At 48.6% G+C, this 13,637-nt stretch overlaps 4 protein-coding genes and 2 non-coding genes across 6 annotated transcripts; 4 read left to right on the top strand and 2 right to left on the bottom strand.

Moving 5' to 3' along the window:
• Nucleotides 1-158: 158 nt before the first annotated feature.
• BJ212DRAFT_1474225 (uncharacterized protein) lies at nucleotides 159-3,642 on the bottom strand (the record flags this gene model as incomplete). Its single annotated transcript, XM_041339055.1, has 5 exons — nucleotides 159-759; nucleotides 808-869; nucleotides 916-1,725; nucleotides 1,774-2,545; nucleotides 2,609-3,642. The coding sequence occupies 5 exons, from the start codon at nucleotides 3,640-3,642 to the stop codon at nucleotides 159-161; spliced, it is 3,279 nt and encodes a 1,092-aa protein (XP_041199880.1).
• A 1,720-nt stretch (nucleotides 3,643-5,362) lies between these two features.
• BJ212DRAFT_t3 lies at nucleotides 5,363-5,452 on the top strand. Its single transcript has one exon. It is a non-coding gene; the product is annotated as a tRNA-Ser (tRNA).
• A 116-nt stretch (nucleotides 5,453-5,568) lies between these two features.
• On the top strand, nucleotides 5,569-5,653 carry BJ212DRAFT_t4. The gene has a single exon. It is a non-coding gene; the product is annotated as a tRNA-Asn (tRNA).
• A 78-nt stretch (nucleotides 5,654-5,731) lies between these two features.
• On the top strand, nucleotides 5,732-7,263 carry BJ212DRAFT_1258156 (glycosyltransferase family 58 protein; the record flags this gene model as incomplete). The annotated part of the gene is made up of 6 exons (XM_041329917.1): nucleotides 5,732-5,858; nucleotides 5,910-6,009; nucleotides 6,064-6,366; nucleotides 6,419-6,831; nucleotides 6,883-7,018; nucleotides 7,071-7,263. The coding sequence occupies 6 exons, from the start codon at nucleotides 5,732-5,734 to the stop codon at nucleotides 7,261-7,263; spliced, it is 1,272 nt and encodes a 423-aa protein (XP_041199881.1).
• Nucleotides 7,264-7,275: 12 nt separating this feature from the next.
• Nucleotides 7,276-11,780, bottom strand: BJ212DRAFT_1443214 (trafficking protein particle complex subunit 10; the record flags this gene model as incomplete). The annotated part of the gene is given in 19 exon segments (XM_041337792.1): nucleotides 7,276-7,503; nucleotides 7,556-7,795; nucleotides 7,856-7,939; nucleotides 7,995-8,212; nucleotides 8,359-8,419; nucleotides 8,470-8,599; nucleotides 8,646-8,776; nucleotides 8,884-8,942; nucleotides 8,962-9,123; nucleotides 9,175-9,352; nucleotides 9,404-9,523; nucleotides 9,576-9,691; nucleotides 9,750-10,033; nucleotides 10,081-10,355; nucleotides 10,406-10,567; nucleotides 10,621-10,968; nucleotides 11,026-11,215; nucleotides 11,264-11,463; nucleotides 11,511-11,780. 19 exon segments carry the CDS (start codon nucleotides 11,778-11,780, stop codon nucleotides 7,276-7,278), a joined length of 3,456 nt encoding a protein of 1,151 aa, XP_041199882.1.
• A 106-nt stretch (nucleotides 11,781-11,886) lies between these two features.
• BJ212DRAFT_1309984 (P-loop containing nucleoside triphosphate hydrolase protein) lies at nucleotides 11,887-13,611 on the top strand. Its single transcript, XM_041333963.1, has 5 exons — nucleotides 11,887-12,450; nucleotides 12,498-12,676; nucleotides 12,727-12,867; nucleotides 12,931-13,071; nucleotides 13,128-13,611. The coding sequence occupies exons 1-5, from the start codon at nucleotides 11,965-11,967 to the stop codon at nucleotides 13,525-13,527; spliced, it is 1,347 nt and encodes a 448-aa protein (XP_041199883.1). The 5' UTR covers nucleotides 11,887-11,964; the 3' UTR covers nucleotides 13,528-13,611.
• The last annotated feature ends 26 nt before the right edge of the window (nucleotides 13,612-13,637 follow it).

Consider the following 13,637-nt stretch of genomic DNA (forward strand, 5'->3'; position numbering starts at 1 on the left):
GAACGATGAATGAATGTGTGTCGGCTGCGCGATGAGGGTAAGGAAGTAATAAAGTAAGAGAGTGCAATATGCGATGATGAACGCCGTGAATGATTGTAGTGAAGATGGATGGACGAGGAAAGCTAGCGGAAATCTAGGCCTGATTGACGAAGGTCAGGCTACGTGATCAATGATGGATCCTGGGCCACTATTTGGCGGTACAAGCCCACTCCCGAGTCTTCAGATCCAACAGGAGAGACTTGCGGTTTGGTGGTGGTGGAAGTTGCGCGGACAGCTGCACTCGTTTGGGAGGTCTGACGTGACCGCTTCATGCCAGGAGCATGCAGATTGCCGCGTGTGCTCATATCCCAAGCGGGTCGCGTGACGGTAGCCTTCATAGAATGACTGTCTTCTGAAGCATTCACACGTGTGCGCGTGCTGGGCGTTGTTTGCGTTCGCCGGCTCATGGGGCGTGTAGAATGAGAGGCATGGTCTCCCGAAGCTAGACGAGTCCCAAACTTAGCGTTTGCAGAGGACTCCCTGCTATAGGAGGACGTGCCGCCTGGAGATACACGACGTGTTGAACCAACGACGCCGTGTTGCTTGGGCTTGAGGACAGGTTTCTGGAGGGTGATCTTGTCTGCACCCCAGTATGAAAAGCTCATTTTGCTCTTCTTGTCCGAGTCGTCTGATTCTCCCTCGCCATCTTCATCATCGTCAGGGAGAGGCACGATCTTAGGTTGCGCAGCAGACCGTGCTTCTGCTTTGGAGCGTACAACGCTGCAAACCGCTGAGCAGACATCAGTGATAGGAGCACAAAATACATACTCTTCCATCGAGACAACCCCTTCCTTGGGCTGGACGACATCTCCAATCGCCCAAGTCTCGATCTATGCCAGAGTAAGAACAAGTCGAACAGCGTCATCGGTGCTTTACCTTTAGAAACTTGTACAGGTTCCTCGGCTTCGTATGCGAATTTCTCCGCCCTGTCGAGGCATACTTTGATTTCCCTTGCATCTCTGGCAACGAAGTCGCCCTCGAATTCGACCCCGAAACCAAAGGTAACGACGTCGTCCCCGTGCGCTGGCACCGTAGGACAACATCATTAAATACCACGAGCCATAGGTCTTTCTTGCCCCCTATGCCTGAGCCCGTGCCCAGCACATCACTCAGCCGGCGGAATGACGTCTTGCCCTTTACGCCCTTAGCACTGATGACTGGTGGTGGGCTCGACCCTGGGCCTTTTGACGGACCTGAACCATGGAGAGACCCAAAAATCTGCCGTTCCTCCAGCAGCAACCTTGACGGCTTCGGGATCGCAAGCTGCTTCACCTTGTCAAGCCCCTCAATGCGTGCAAACACATCGCGCGTCTTGTCACGGTCCTCTTTCTGGATCTTCTCGTCCTCGATGCTGCGCACGATCGTCTCGACTTCTGCAACCATCTGCAGAGTACTCTCATACTCAAACGTGCTCGGATCTGTGTGGAAGAGTAGGTTTTGGAAGAGTAGAGGGTATTTGAGGAGACGCTGGAAGGGTTTCGAGAGGGTGATAGCAAGCCCGGTTTCGCCTTTATCGGCTGCCAGCTCTTCTAGCCGCTGCAGAGACTTGCAAACCTTGAGCCATTCAGCGGCATCTTGGTTCTTGGGCTTCTTGGCAGCGCTTGCAGTGCTCAAAGCGTTGTCCACCTGCTCAAGTGCACGCTCAAGGTGCAAGACATATGTTGCATAGCCTTGGAAGATATGTGACTAAAGTAGCATGAGCATATTATGTCGAAGAAGAACTCTGATACTCACACTCGAGACAAATACGTCCGCGAGGGACCGCACAAGAGGGTATTGCTCCTCGTACCGCTTCAACAGGCCTTCGCTGAGCTTGACGTGCCCATCAAGCACACCACTTTCGATGACTTCAAGGCATATGCGTAGATCCTCGGGTAGTAGGTGTGGAGGGACTGCACTCTGGAGGGGACTACTGGCCTGCGAAGTCGAGCGCTTGAATTTGCGCAATACCCGAGTGCCTTGTGGAGGAGTGGTCTTGGCACTGTCTTTGCGCTCCCGCTCCCTATCCTTGTCTCCCAGTGATTGAGAGGAAGCGGTAGCGAGCTTACGCTGAGGTGCAGGAAGGGATGCGTGCGAACGTGAAGGGAATGGGACAATATCGTGTATTTTGGTTGCTCTACCACCACTGCCTCCCCCATGATAAGGAGAGCGAGGATGGCTCGGATTAGCGCGATTGGTTTGCAGCCCCTCGCCTAATGTGTCCTCGGCATCCTCATCACTTTCATCATCAATTTGAGGCGTCGTGGTAGCGAGGCTGCGACCATCTGCAGGCTTTGGACCTGCATCTGCAGGCTTGGAGGCTCCATCAGCACGGAAGCCAAGAGGGCTCATGAAGCGTGCAGCGATGGGTAAGACGTCGATCGATTCCTGCGGTGACTCAACCCTGCCATAGTCATCGTACTCGTTGAATGGAGTCGGTGTAGGGCTGACAGGAGGAGGCGTGGCATAAGGGTGCAGAAGGGGCTCGATGAAGGATTCTTTCATTTTTGTGAGGTCATTTACGTATCTGTAACGAATACAACGATCGCATCAGGATCAGTGGATCAGTGTGTGGGGAGGGGCAGCGCACCGCTCTTCAGAAGCCACGATTTCCCATAGGACTTCTTGACGAGTGCGTTCACGGGGGCCAAGGTTGCTGACGAGGTCTTCTTCTGCAGCCTCGCTCCACGAGGTGACTGCAAGAATGCGGCTGCTGGCATTGGACATTTGAGAATAGGGCGTGGTGGAGCGCATTGAGCCTGGGTAAGGGGAAACTGCTGTGCGTGTACTCGTGGCTTTTGCAGTATTGGTTGACGGAGTAGGAGCTACGGTGGTAGACGTGGATGGAGAAGAACCAGTGGTGGTGGTAGTAGACTTTGCAGCGAGGTCTGTGCGTGATGTCGAGGCGGCTGTGGAGATGGAGCCACGCGTGTCTTTGCCATGTGTTGCCTGAAAACGCGACACGGTGGTTTTGAGCGGGGCGCCCGAGGGCGTCTGAACGATTTGAGAGGGGCTGAGCACCGATGTATCCGGAAGTTGGGTATTAAGAGGCGAGGGTGTCGGAGGGGGTGAAAGGAAGGCTACCTTTTTCTGTACATCATTTGATGTGGTACTACCATTTGCCTTGCGACGATTTGCAGGGTCCGGGTCGTGTGTAGGCGGGGAAATGGTAAGGCCGACGCCACTGTCGTCGTCAAGGGGCTCCTCGATTGGAGGTAAAGGACGAGCACAGATGTCAGGCAGTGGTTTATGCGATGAAATTGAAGTAGGAGTTCCTGCACTGGTATTGACTGTACCTGCACTATTGGAGCGTTGAATTTGAATCAAGCTGGGAGATGTGACATGTCTACTGCTGGCGTCGGTTGCTGGTCTACTGACAGGCTCAATAGAGAGTCTTTCATGGGTAGGAGGCCAGACCAGGAGCGGTGGAAGCTGGACTAGCTCACGCTTTTCTCGGCTGGGGGGTGAGTGGGAGTTGGTAGAGGAGTTGTCGCTGCGGTCCTTGGTCAAAACGGAGACATTGTCACGATCTTTTTCTTTTTCTTTTTCCTTGTCCTTGTCCTTGTCTCGGTCCCTGTCCTTTGATGTTAGGCCTCTGTTGAGCCTGTTCAGAAATGCTTTCATGGCCGTGGGGCCAGAATGAAAGAATGATAGTGACAAGAGCAGAACAAGTTGTGGGGTAGTGAAAGTGAAAGGTGATTACAAGCAATGACCACAGTAGAACCGACGTTGTTAATGCTGTACTGAGATGTCGTTGGTAGGATCACGACCGTAGTCCCTCATGTCAGACTCATGTACTAATATCCTTTCACGGCCAACCCTTTACATACATGCGAAACTCAAACTCACGCGGATACATTTAGCCTCGTGTTCATCGTCAAGTCTCTCGGAGCTCACTCCTGTCTTTTTCGGATCCAAGGCGCTTCTACAAATTTATGGTCTCCTTGCTATGACATGGTAGAGCTTGCTGTAACTATCACCAGGGTATATACATCTCCTTTCACTCGGCTGTCGGTCCAGAAATATTCATATCGTTCGCCCTCGGAACACCGTAGCTTCTCATAGTCGGCAGTTTTGCTGATGGTCCGTGTCCTTCCTCACCGTAGATGACAGCAAGAATACTGAATTTATCATACTTTCAAATTCCTAGATACGGTCGTGGGCGGCCTATGGCGAAACTCACTATTGGAATCAACTCGGAAAAGGTCGTGACGCCGCCTCCGAATCAGCAACTCACTTGATTGTGCTTGCACCCAACTTGCACCTCCCAAATTCAGTGCGGAAGTCCGATTTCCACTCTATCGTACGGCGAGTGACAAAACTGTCAAGACACGATGTCACTGAGGTGTATACCCTGCGAGAGTCTGGGGCATTCTTTCGAACGTTTCCTGTCGAGCGATGACGGAATGCATCCTCAATAACGCACCGAGTAGATGCCATGCTCATATGATACCCGTACGTGTCTGGTCAACGAACTTTCTTTGTGCTCCCATGTTCCACAGTTCCATGTGGTTAAACTCGGGATATGCGCTTTCTCATTTCATTCCATGCAGTCACAAACAGTGGTTTCCCAGATTTCCTCCGCCGTCTGGCAAAATGAAGGCACCAGGAGAGACTTGACGTCAGCCGAGGTTCGGCAAAGACCCACCTTCAATTTAAAATAAAGTCATTGTTCTATCGACAGCATGCATCTGTATCATCATGTTCATCATCGCTCTCGGAAGCTCCTCTAATGAACGTTCATGCTCACTGCTCGATCGACGTGTGCTTCAGATTGCTTGAACGTCGGTGGCGCGCGAAGGGAATTGGCGCATGCGAAGAGCTCCAGGACCAGTCCACGGTCCAACTCGGTGGTAAAGAGATCGAATATATATCTTCTTAATGGTAAACAACACCGTTGCATCGAAACAGTGTGCAGAGCACGGAAAAGACAAAGGGTGACGAGAATGCTGATCGGCCGCGGTGCTCTAGTCGAGGCTTCATCGATGCTTAGCTTCATCCCGGGATGGTTGTTGAAAATTTGTGGTAAGGCGCGAAACCATTTTATATGGTTTACCTGGCAAGTGATCTTGACGCGGCGTTTGCAATCACACCGGTTAGTAGTGTTACAGATATCTTCATATATTGCGGTCCGCGGATATCACCTCCAGGACCCACACGCAAGTAACTGAAAAGAGAACTTTGAAAGCCATCAGATATACAATATGAGGACTTCACTTATCCAGATCAAAGGGTATGCATAACCCGGTCGGAAATGATGTGCGCCACATTGTGCCTCGGTGACCATGGATCTATTGAATTAGCATACTTATATTTACATAGCCCCATCTCAACATGCTAACAAGTCACTTTGCCGGAGTGGTTAACGGGATCGCCTGCTATACAGCTAAGCGGTTGGGCTTTGCCCGCGAGTGTTCGAATCGCTCAGGTGACGCTTTTTTCAACCAATTTGAGACAATTAGGGATTTGCCCTTTTTCAGCTTTAAATCTTCACTTCGGCTAATACGATCCTAATCGGGTATATTGCTCTCAAAACATATGAAATACACATGCCCCATGGCTGAGTTGGTTACAGCGTCCGACTGTTACGCATTGTTTCATCGGAAGGTCGTGAGTTCGAGCCTCACTGGGGCAGTCACCTTTTGCATTTTTGCTCAGCGCTATACTTACCACACTCAGACTGACACTCCGAGTCTTGGATCATCTTCCATTCATGCAGGGTTCTGTCTTCAAGTACGTCAGATTGCTTTTTTTCAATGAGCAATATTTCTGGATTACTGCATCTCTTGTTGTTCTCGGAGATGCTATCCTCACTCAACTCATAATGCGGTTCGTTCCCTGTTAGCGTGTTTTACTAGCTCGCATAACACCATGACCGATTCGTCAAGCAGATACCGAAATCGACTGGGAAACGTACATGGTCCACATTGACCTTTACCTGAAGGGAGAGCGCAACTATGTCAATATCACAGGTCCCACAGGTCCTTTAGTGTAAGTTAACTTGACGTGAACAGAAGTACACTGCGCTTACCTTGACGAAACTAGCTATCCAGCTGGACACGTTTATATTCATCGCCTTCTTCATCTAATCACAGACTCGGGTCGTAATGTTGCGCAAGCCCAACAGATTTACGGCGGCCTATACGTGCTATCCATCGCCCTCGTATGCGTGATATATAAGAAAGCAAAGGTTCCAAATTGGACGCTTCTGCTACTACCACTCAGCAAAAGGCTGCATTCTATCTTCGTTCTCCGCCTATTCAATGACTGCTGGTCATTAATCTTCGTGCAAGCAGCGATTCTCGCATTCCAGAGCGCTTGGGATGACGTGGGCATCTTGTTATTCAGGTGAGCATTATACTTTCTTCACCCATGTTGAACGTCCATAACTTCCTACAAGTCTCGCTCTCTCCGTAAAAATGTCAGCAATACTGTATCTGCCAGGTCTACTAGTCATTCTCTTCAAACGACACGGCCTCTTTGCGACCGTCCGACACATGCTCGTCTTGGCGTGCACTCAGACTCTACTTGCGCGCTCTTTCCTAATTGCAAATACAAAGTCCTACATGCGAAATGCATTCGATTTATCACGCGTTTTCCTGTACAAGTGGACTGTGAACTGGCGCTTTGTTGATGAACGTACATTTTTGAGTCCCGCATGGGCGAAAGGCTTACTTCTGGGTCACGTTACGGTGTTGATTGCCTTTGGATTATTTCGATGGTGTCGCGGCGACGGTGGCGTAGCTAGAGTTCTGCAGAGAGGCCTCTGGCGACCCGGTCGGCCTGCTGGTTTGGCGCCTGTAGATCCCGATTGTGAGTCATTCTGGGAGTTCGTCAATTTCTGTTTGCTGACCTGTGCACCAGACGTTGTTACTGTACTTACGACGTCCAACCTCATCGGCATCATCTTTGCACGATCGCTGCACTACCAATTCTACTCGTGGTATGCGCAACAATTGCCTCTTCTTACTCAAAGAACAAGATTTCCTTTTATCGTGCAGTGAGTTTCTTCGTGCAGGAACGTGTATTTTTGCGGTCTAATGTGTGCAAAGAATGGCACTCATAGGCACAATCGAATATGCCTGGAATGTTTATCCATCCACGCCACTTTCATCTGGCCTTCTTCTCGCAGCAAATCTTGTGATGCTACTTGGGATTTGGTTCGGATACCCAGAAGGGAAGGTATTTTCAAAACGTTCAAACCTCAGTCAAGTCTCCCCCAAACGATTATCCCAAAAGCAATAGTAGTTGATACATTCATTCGTATTCGCTTCCCATACCTACGATATATGTACTTCTGCCACCTCTGGGCAGAATCAAAACCTTTTCAGCTTCATGGACCTGACAAGCATCAGCGCTTGGCACTGTAGATCCCATCGGGGCTTGCGTTGATATTGGTAGTGGCCGAACGTCGACCTTGGGTAAGGTAATTTCGCCATGATGCAGAGCTATCAATGTCAGCGGAACAGTGAATGAACCACCGTCCTAGATATCGCTTAAATCAACAGCGAGAATGGACTAATACCAGTGGACTTACAGTTGCAATGAAATCTCCACGCTTTCGTCCACACAAAAGCCAATCCTTCACTCGCTCTTCGACATCGTATCGCATCGTGTAGCAGCGCTGTTTGCCCTCTATCTCAGCCCAATGAAAAGATGTCTTGAAGATGAGAGTTGCGTTGATTGGCTGGCCTGCGTAGATTGGTGGTAGTTGATTTGACTGAATGTCACTGGGAAGTGAAGAGGGTTGGACAGTGATTTGTGCTGCAGTCACAATCTGGTTTAGACATGTCAAATTAATTCGGATATGGATTGGAACAACTTAGGAAACACTAACATTCATCCTTGGCACGTCAACCGGTATCTTGATCTCTCTCCAAGGGCAGGGTGATGCAGTCTCTGGGCGACATTGTGCCAATGCCTAAAGATCACGTGCGATGAGCAAAAGCAACAGAACCAGAAATCGACGAACGAACCTCCCGAATAGGACCTTGAAAATCCCCGCCATCTTCAAACGAACGAGGTAAAACGATTTCACCAGTAGCCCTGTATGCTTCTATCCATTCAGCGTTACTCTCCAGTTGTGCGACAAGTTTGTCGATGAGCATGCGTCGTAAAGAGACGTATTGGGGCTCCTCGACTGGCATACTTGACAAAACAACTTCCACTGTTTGTCGAACTAATGCCTCCACCTCTGGGTATTATATAGCTGCAGTCAAAGTAATACTGGATAGAGAGAACCTCACCGTCACGTAGTATGCGGTATTTGATGACAAGGTTCAGTGGATCAAGAACTGGGTTTCTCTTAGCACTCGACAAGTAAACTGGCTAGCAACGCACCAGGTCCATTCGAAGACTCTATGGAGAACAAGAAGTTCACAGGATATTCTGGCGTAACTGTCTATGTGGAGTTTAATATCCTCAGCAATCAGTGAAAATATAGAATCCTACTACGACAGGACGACTGGGACGACAACCTGAGATTTTCACCCCATCGAGACTTCGTGTACCCTTCAGCTCCGTCGATGAGATTCGAACATGCTGGTGGGAAGTTGCCGAAATAGTAAACTTGGAAAACAGTCTAAAAGGACTTCAGAACAAAGTGCAAGGTGATGTAATAATCGAACCTTTTGCCACGGAAAAAGTCTTCTACGTTAACTGCTATGGGTAGCGAGACCGCGACAACTCTTGAAGTCTGTAAGGTGCGGACCACACCCATCGAGGATTGCGTGTTATATGTCACATTTAGCCAGATTTTCTTCACTTCAGCAGTGAATAAGAGTCATCTTTTTTTAAGAAAAAACGCCTACCATTGCATGATATCTTGAAGCATCGGAGTGTGGTAGCGAAAGTACAACAGTCCACGTCGACGGGAGCATCCAGAAGGACGACAGCGTTGTCAGAGGGCTCAAGAGTTCCCGTACCTTGTCCTGGTTCAAAAACATATCAAAACGTATTGAAAAAACTGACCTTGGGCCTCTAAGCGTGCCGCTGAATAGTTAAATTGCACTCCAGAAGGTGGAGTTAGCTTAATAGTTGCTCTCGAGATGTCATTCTGGCCAGTGGAAATCACAAGTAAGAGGTGTGACGTCGTTCCAAGCTCAACTTGAATCCACAAGTTAGAATTAGTACGATCAAGAAGACTGTACCACTTACTTTGCTGAGGTTGACGTATCTGTACATCCAAAGCGCGCAAACTGCGCGGCACGCGGACCAATGAAATCTGGTTCTTCTTGGGAGTAGCGGCCGCAGTAACCGTATGTTGCCATTGAAAGTGGACACGCGACATTACTACTTCACTGCTCTCAAGAGTATATAGACCCCACGAAGATGACTATAATGTACGGTTCAGTCCACGGGAGACCGTTGAGATGGTCAGACGCACTGGACAAGATAGGGTCACGGTCGATTGACCAGGAGGAAGTTTATCCACCTTCGCAATGAACTTCAGACGTTCAGAATCCCGACCGCGCAATGTTATGTTAATTTCATCAACAAAGACATCCTTGAAATAAAAGTTAGCTCTGGAAGCGATGTCTAAACACAAGAACACGCACACATGGTAGGTGGTTTGAAACGGTGACATCGACCAAGGCTAAGTCTTCATCGTCACTACAGGTAGCATCGCCAGATACTTGAATTGCCATGATAGGATGGTCTGTATGAATCAGATCTATAATTTGTTAATTATTGATGATTCCAAATTGCCAGTACGTTTGGCAAGTACACACCTGAGTCTAAGCTCGCAGCAGCAGTGTGAAGTGCTCTAATAAGCTCCGTAACAGACTTCTCATCCACTTCCGATGTTAGCTCTTTGCTCGTGTCATTTGTGCATGTCCTAATATATGCAAGTAAGATATGTATCCACTCTCGATCTTGAGGATTTTCCAACTCTGCATGTATGTCGAGTGCACGAGAGAGCACGAAGGACTCCAGTGATACCCACATATGAGGTGCATAGTGAGCGGGCAATGATGTGAAAATCGCCAGAGCACTCGCTAGGCGTCCTCGATGGCTGTCCTGCAGTAAGCAGGCGGATCATATGTCGAACAACATGCTTACATGTCAAGAGCGGCAAGGAAGCCATGCAGCTTTAGCGCGAATTTGCGACGGCCAGCCTTCACGTACATGTCGATGGCACGATTTGAAGTTGCACAATACAAGTCATAAAAAACCTCCTTGTCCCCAATAGCTAGCACGACCTCGTGATTGCTTATCCGCCGCGTCGATGAACGTTTACTGTTTTGGTCTGGATGCAAGGCAGTTTCTTCCATACATGTGGCTGCAAAGGGCGGTTTTTTGGGTAAATGTCCTACTTTGACGCCAATAACGTCAAGCTGCAAAGAAAAATCAGGATATAGCGAGAATTTTAAAAATGATATCTGACCTGAGTCTTAGCTAATTCAAGGAGTTCACCTTTACTCGCACTGAATCGCGCGAGCTGAATGCCATCCAGTTCTGTCGCAGGAGCCCACATATCACATTGATCGACAACACTGAGAGCAGAAGAGAATATCCACGACTCAATAAAGTATTCCGGTAACTTGGCCTATAGAGGGCATGAGTTTCTACGATACAGAATAGTATGATGCGACCCCTGACCTCTACCTCTCGCAATCGTCTACCAAACATGCCCAAAAAGGTGGTGACCTTCTGGCAAATCTCGGACGGGCGACCCATCTTATTTAGCAGAGCGCACTGGCGAGCAAGCAAGTATATCCGGAAATCAAATACCGAGATAGAATTGGCGAGGATGAGGTCACGATAATGTTTCTTCGTAATTGAGAGTAGAGGCACCGAGTCATCCTTGTCCACAGGCTGGATGAGACTACCAAACCATGACATGTTCTTCTCTCTCAGAACTTGGATGAAGGATACCTCCAGCTCGTTGTACTGGTGTAGGGCATCTTCAAAAAGCTTCACTCCTTCAAAGGAGCTCGCAAGGCTTTCCTAAGAGTCAAAAATCTCAGCTAAGATACGTTCAAAAATGCCATGTATGAGACATGCCTTCAATATGAAAAACGTGCAGAAATTCCAACCAGGCATTTGCCTCTGACTCTCAGAGCGTCTGACCTCTTCCTCACGTTGAGATACGGATGAATCTAGAGCGGACAGCAAACCGTCCTTGATCTTGTTCACAAGATCAGCCCATATGACGGGACTGTGATCTCCCGCTGTCCATGACAACTGTACGCATCTGATAAATGTAAGCGTGAGGAGAGACGCAATAGGCGGGTAGTCGCACCGGTCTCGCTTGTCAATATTGAAATCTGCCTTTATTTTATCAAGGACAGAGCTCTTCATGTTGAAGAACTTGCGGTCTGTGGTCTTGATATCAGAACGAACGACATGCACAATGATCCATTCTTGATTCTTCCGCTGAGATATGGCAGAATGCCAGTCTTTGATCTGTTTCTTCACATTTGCTTTATACGAGTCATTATCCTGAATACCTCGTCAGATTACCGCCACCACTTGTTCACCATGTTTACCTCGCACGTTACAACGTACAGGTTGAGTAATGGCTTTTCTAACAGAGTAACTGGTACTTGTGACGTGTGTTCATCGCGAAGAGAATCCAAAGGAACAAGAGTAAGCTCAAGTTCCTGAATGGTTTTGAGATTCGGTCGGGAGGCTGACTTCCAGTGAATGCTCCGAAGCGGTAGTTGAGATTGCAAGGCTCCTAGCACTTGCCTCCAGCTCTCTGAAGCCAGAAATGATACTGGTGCAGAGTATGTCACTAGGACATTCTGATTAGACATTCGAAGATACCAGATAGGTGGTAACCTGGACGCAGCGAAGAAAGTAGCGCTACAGCTGGTAGTACACTGACAGACGCGGACGTCGGGACAAAGTTCTGTATTCTACTCAGTCAACGTGAGAAAAACATTTTATCAAAACCTTTGCTCTGAACCACTACACTGTCGACGACCACGGCCGGACAGCATGCCTTCACCAGAAGAAGCAAGCACGTCGACCACACCGCCAGAAACCTTCAAAGAACTGGGTCTCATTGATCCTTTACTGGAAGCCCTAGATAAGATTAACTTTACAAAACCTACTGAGATTCAGCAACAAGCACTTCCTCATGCATTAGAGGGTCGAGATATTATCGGCGTGGCGGAAACTGGTTCAGGAAAAACTGCAGCTTTCGCTCTTCCCATCTTACAAAAACTTTGGGACGAACCAAAAGGATTATTTGCGTGCATTCTTGCACCAACCCGCGAACTTGCATATCAGATAGCGCAGCAGTTCGAGAGTCTAGGTTCCGCTATGGGGGTACGGTCCTTGGTCCTTGTTGGAGGAATGGATAGGATGCAACAGGCTGTTGGCCTTGCTAAGCGGCCTCATATCATAGTGGCAACCCCCGGTCGTTTGAACGATCATCTTCAGAACACAAAGGGGTTCAGCCTAAGAAGCTTAAAATTCTTGGTGTGTTTTCCCCGGCCCTTGTAGCCTAAGTCCTCACAGTCGCACAGGTTATGGATGAAGCAGACCGTCTTCTCGACATGGATTTTGGTCCTGAAATAGACCAGATTCTCAAAGTCATACCCAAGGAGCGCACAACATATCTGTTCTCCGCTACCATGACCACCAAAGTTGCGAAGCTACAGCGAGCCAGTCTAATAAACCCTATACGGGTTGAAGTTTCTTCAAAGTACGGGCTAATCGCCGGCATCCTGAGCTGTACTGAGAGCATCAATGTAGATACCAGACCGTGTCCACCTTGTTGCAATATTATCTACTCGTCCCCTTGGTTCATAAAGATGTGCATCTCATATATCTCGCCAACCATCTTGCATCGAATTCCATCATAATCTTCACCCGGACAGTGCATGATGCCCAGAGGTGGGTGGTGCATTGCAATCATTCTGTTGTTCTCGGCTTATTTTTCCCATTACTCTATTCCAGATTGTCAATCATGTTGCGATCACTTGGCTTTCCTGCCGTTCCATTGCACGGTCAGCTGAGCCAAAGCCAACGCTTAGGCGCTCTGGGCAAGTTTAAGAGCGGAGACCGCAAGTTGCTCGTGGCAACTGACGTAGCTAGCCGGTTTGTTCCTTATTTCTTTTCCATCTCTGCATGAATTGATGTCGCTCTGCTTACAGTGGTCTTGATCTGCCTTCCGTTGACATTGTCATCAACTTTGATATTCCAACCCATTCCAAGGACTATATTCACCGCGTTGGACGCACTGCGCGAGCAGGTCGATCTGGAAAATCGATTACAATGGTGACGCAATACGACGTGGAGCTCATCCAACGAATAGAAAAGGTAATAGACAAGAAAATGGAACTTTGGCCAACAGACAAGGAGGAAGTAATGTTACTGAAAGAACGTGTGGATGAGGCTGCCCGGTTGGCCATCAACGAACTCAAAGAAGAAGCTAAAGCAGGTGGAAAGAAACGCAAACGTGAGGATGGCGTTGGAAGGGACGAAAGAGATCGTGATGATGATATTGTGGAGGCAGGTGTCCCGAGAAAGAGACATTCGAAAAAGGGACGATAAATTTTTCCTGTGTTCGATACTTGCGCGGGGAATCATCTCGTCAAAATAAAATTAGTCATGCGCAAGGTCACGTGCGTGGCAGAGCCCCACCTGTTGTTACATCTCAGCCC

Source organism: Suillus subaureus (assembly GCF_016647635.1).
Source record: "Suillus subaureus strain MN1 chromosome Unknown BJ212scaffold_1, whole genome shotgun sequence".
NCBI lineage: Eukaryota > Fungi > Basidiomycota > Agaricomycetes > Boletales > Suillaceae > Suillus > Suillus subaureus.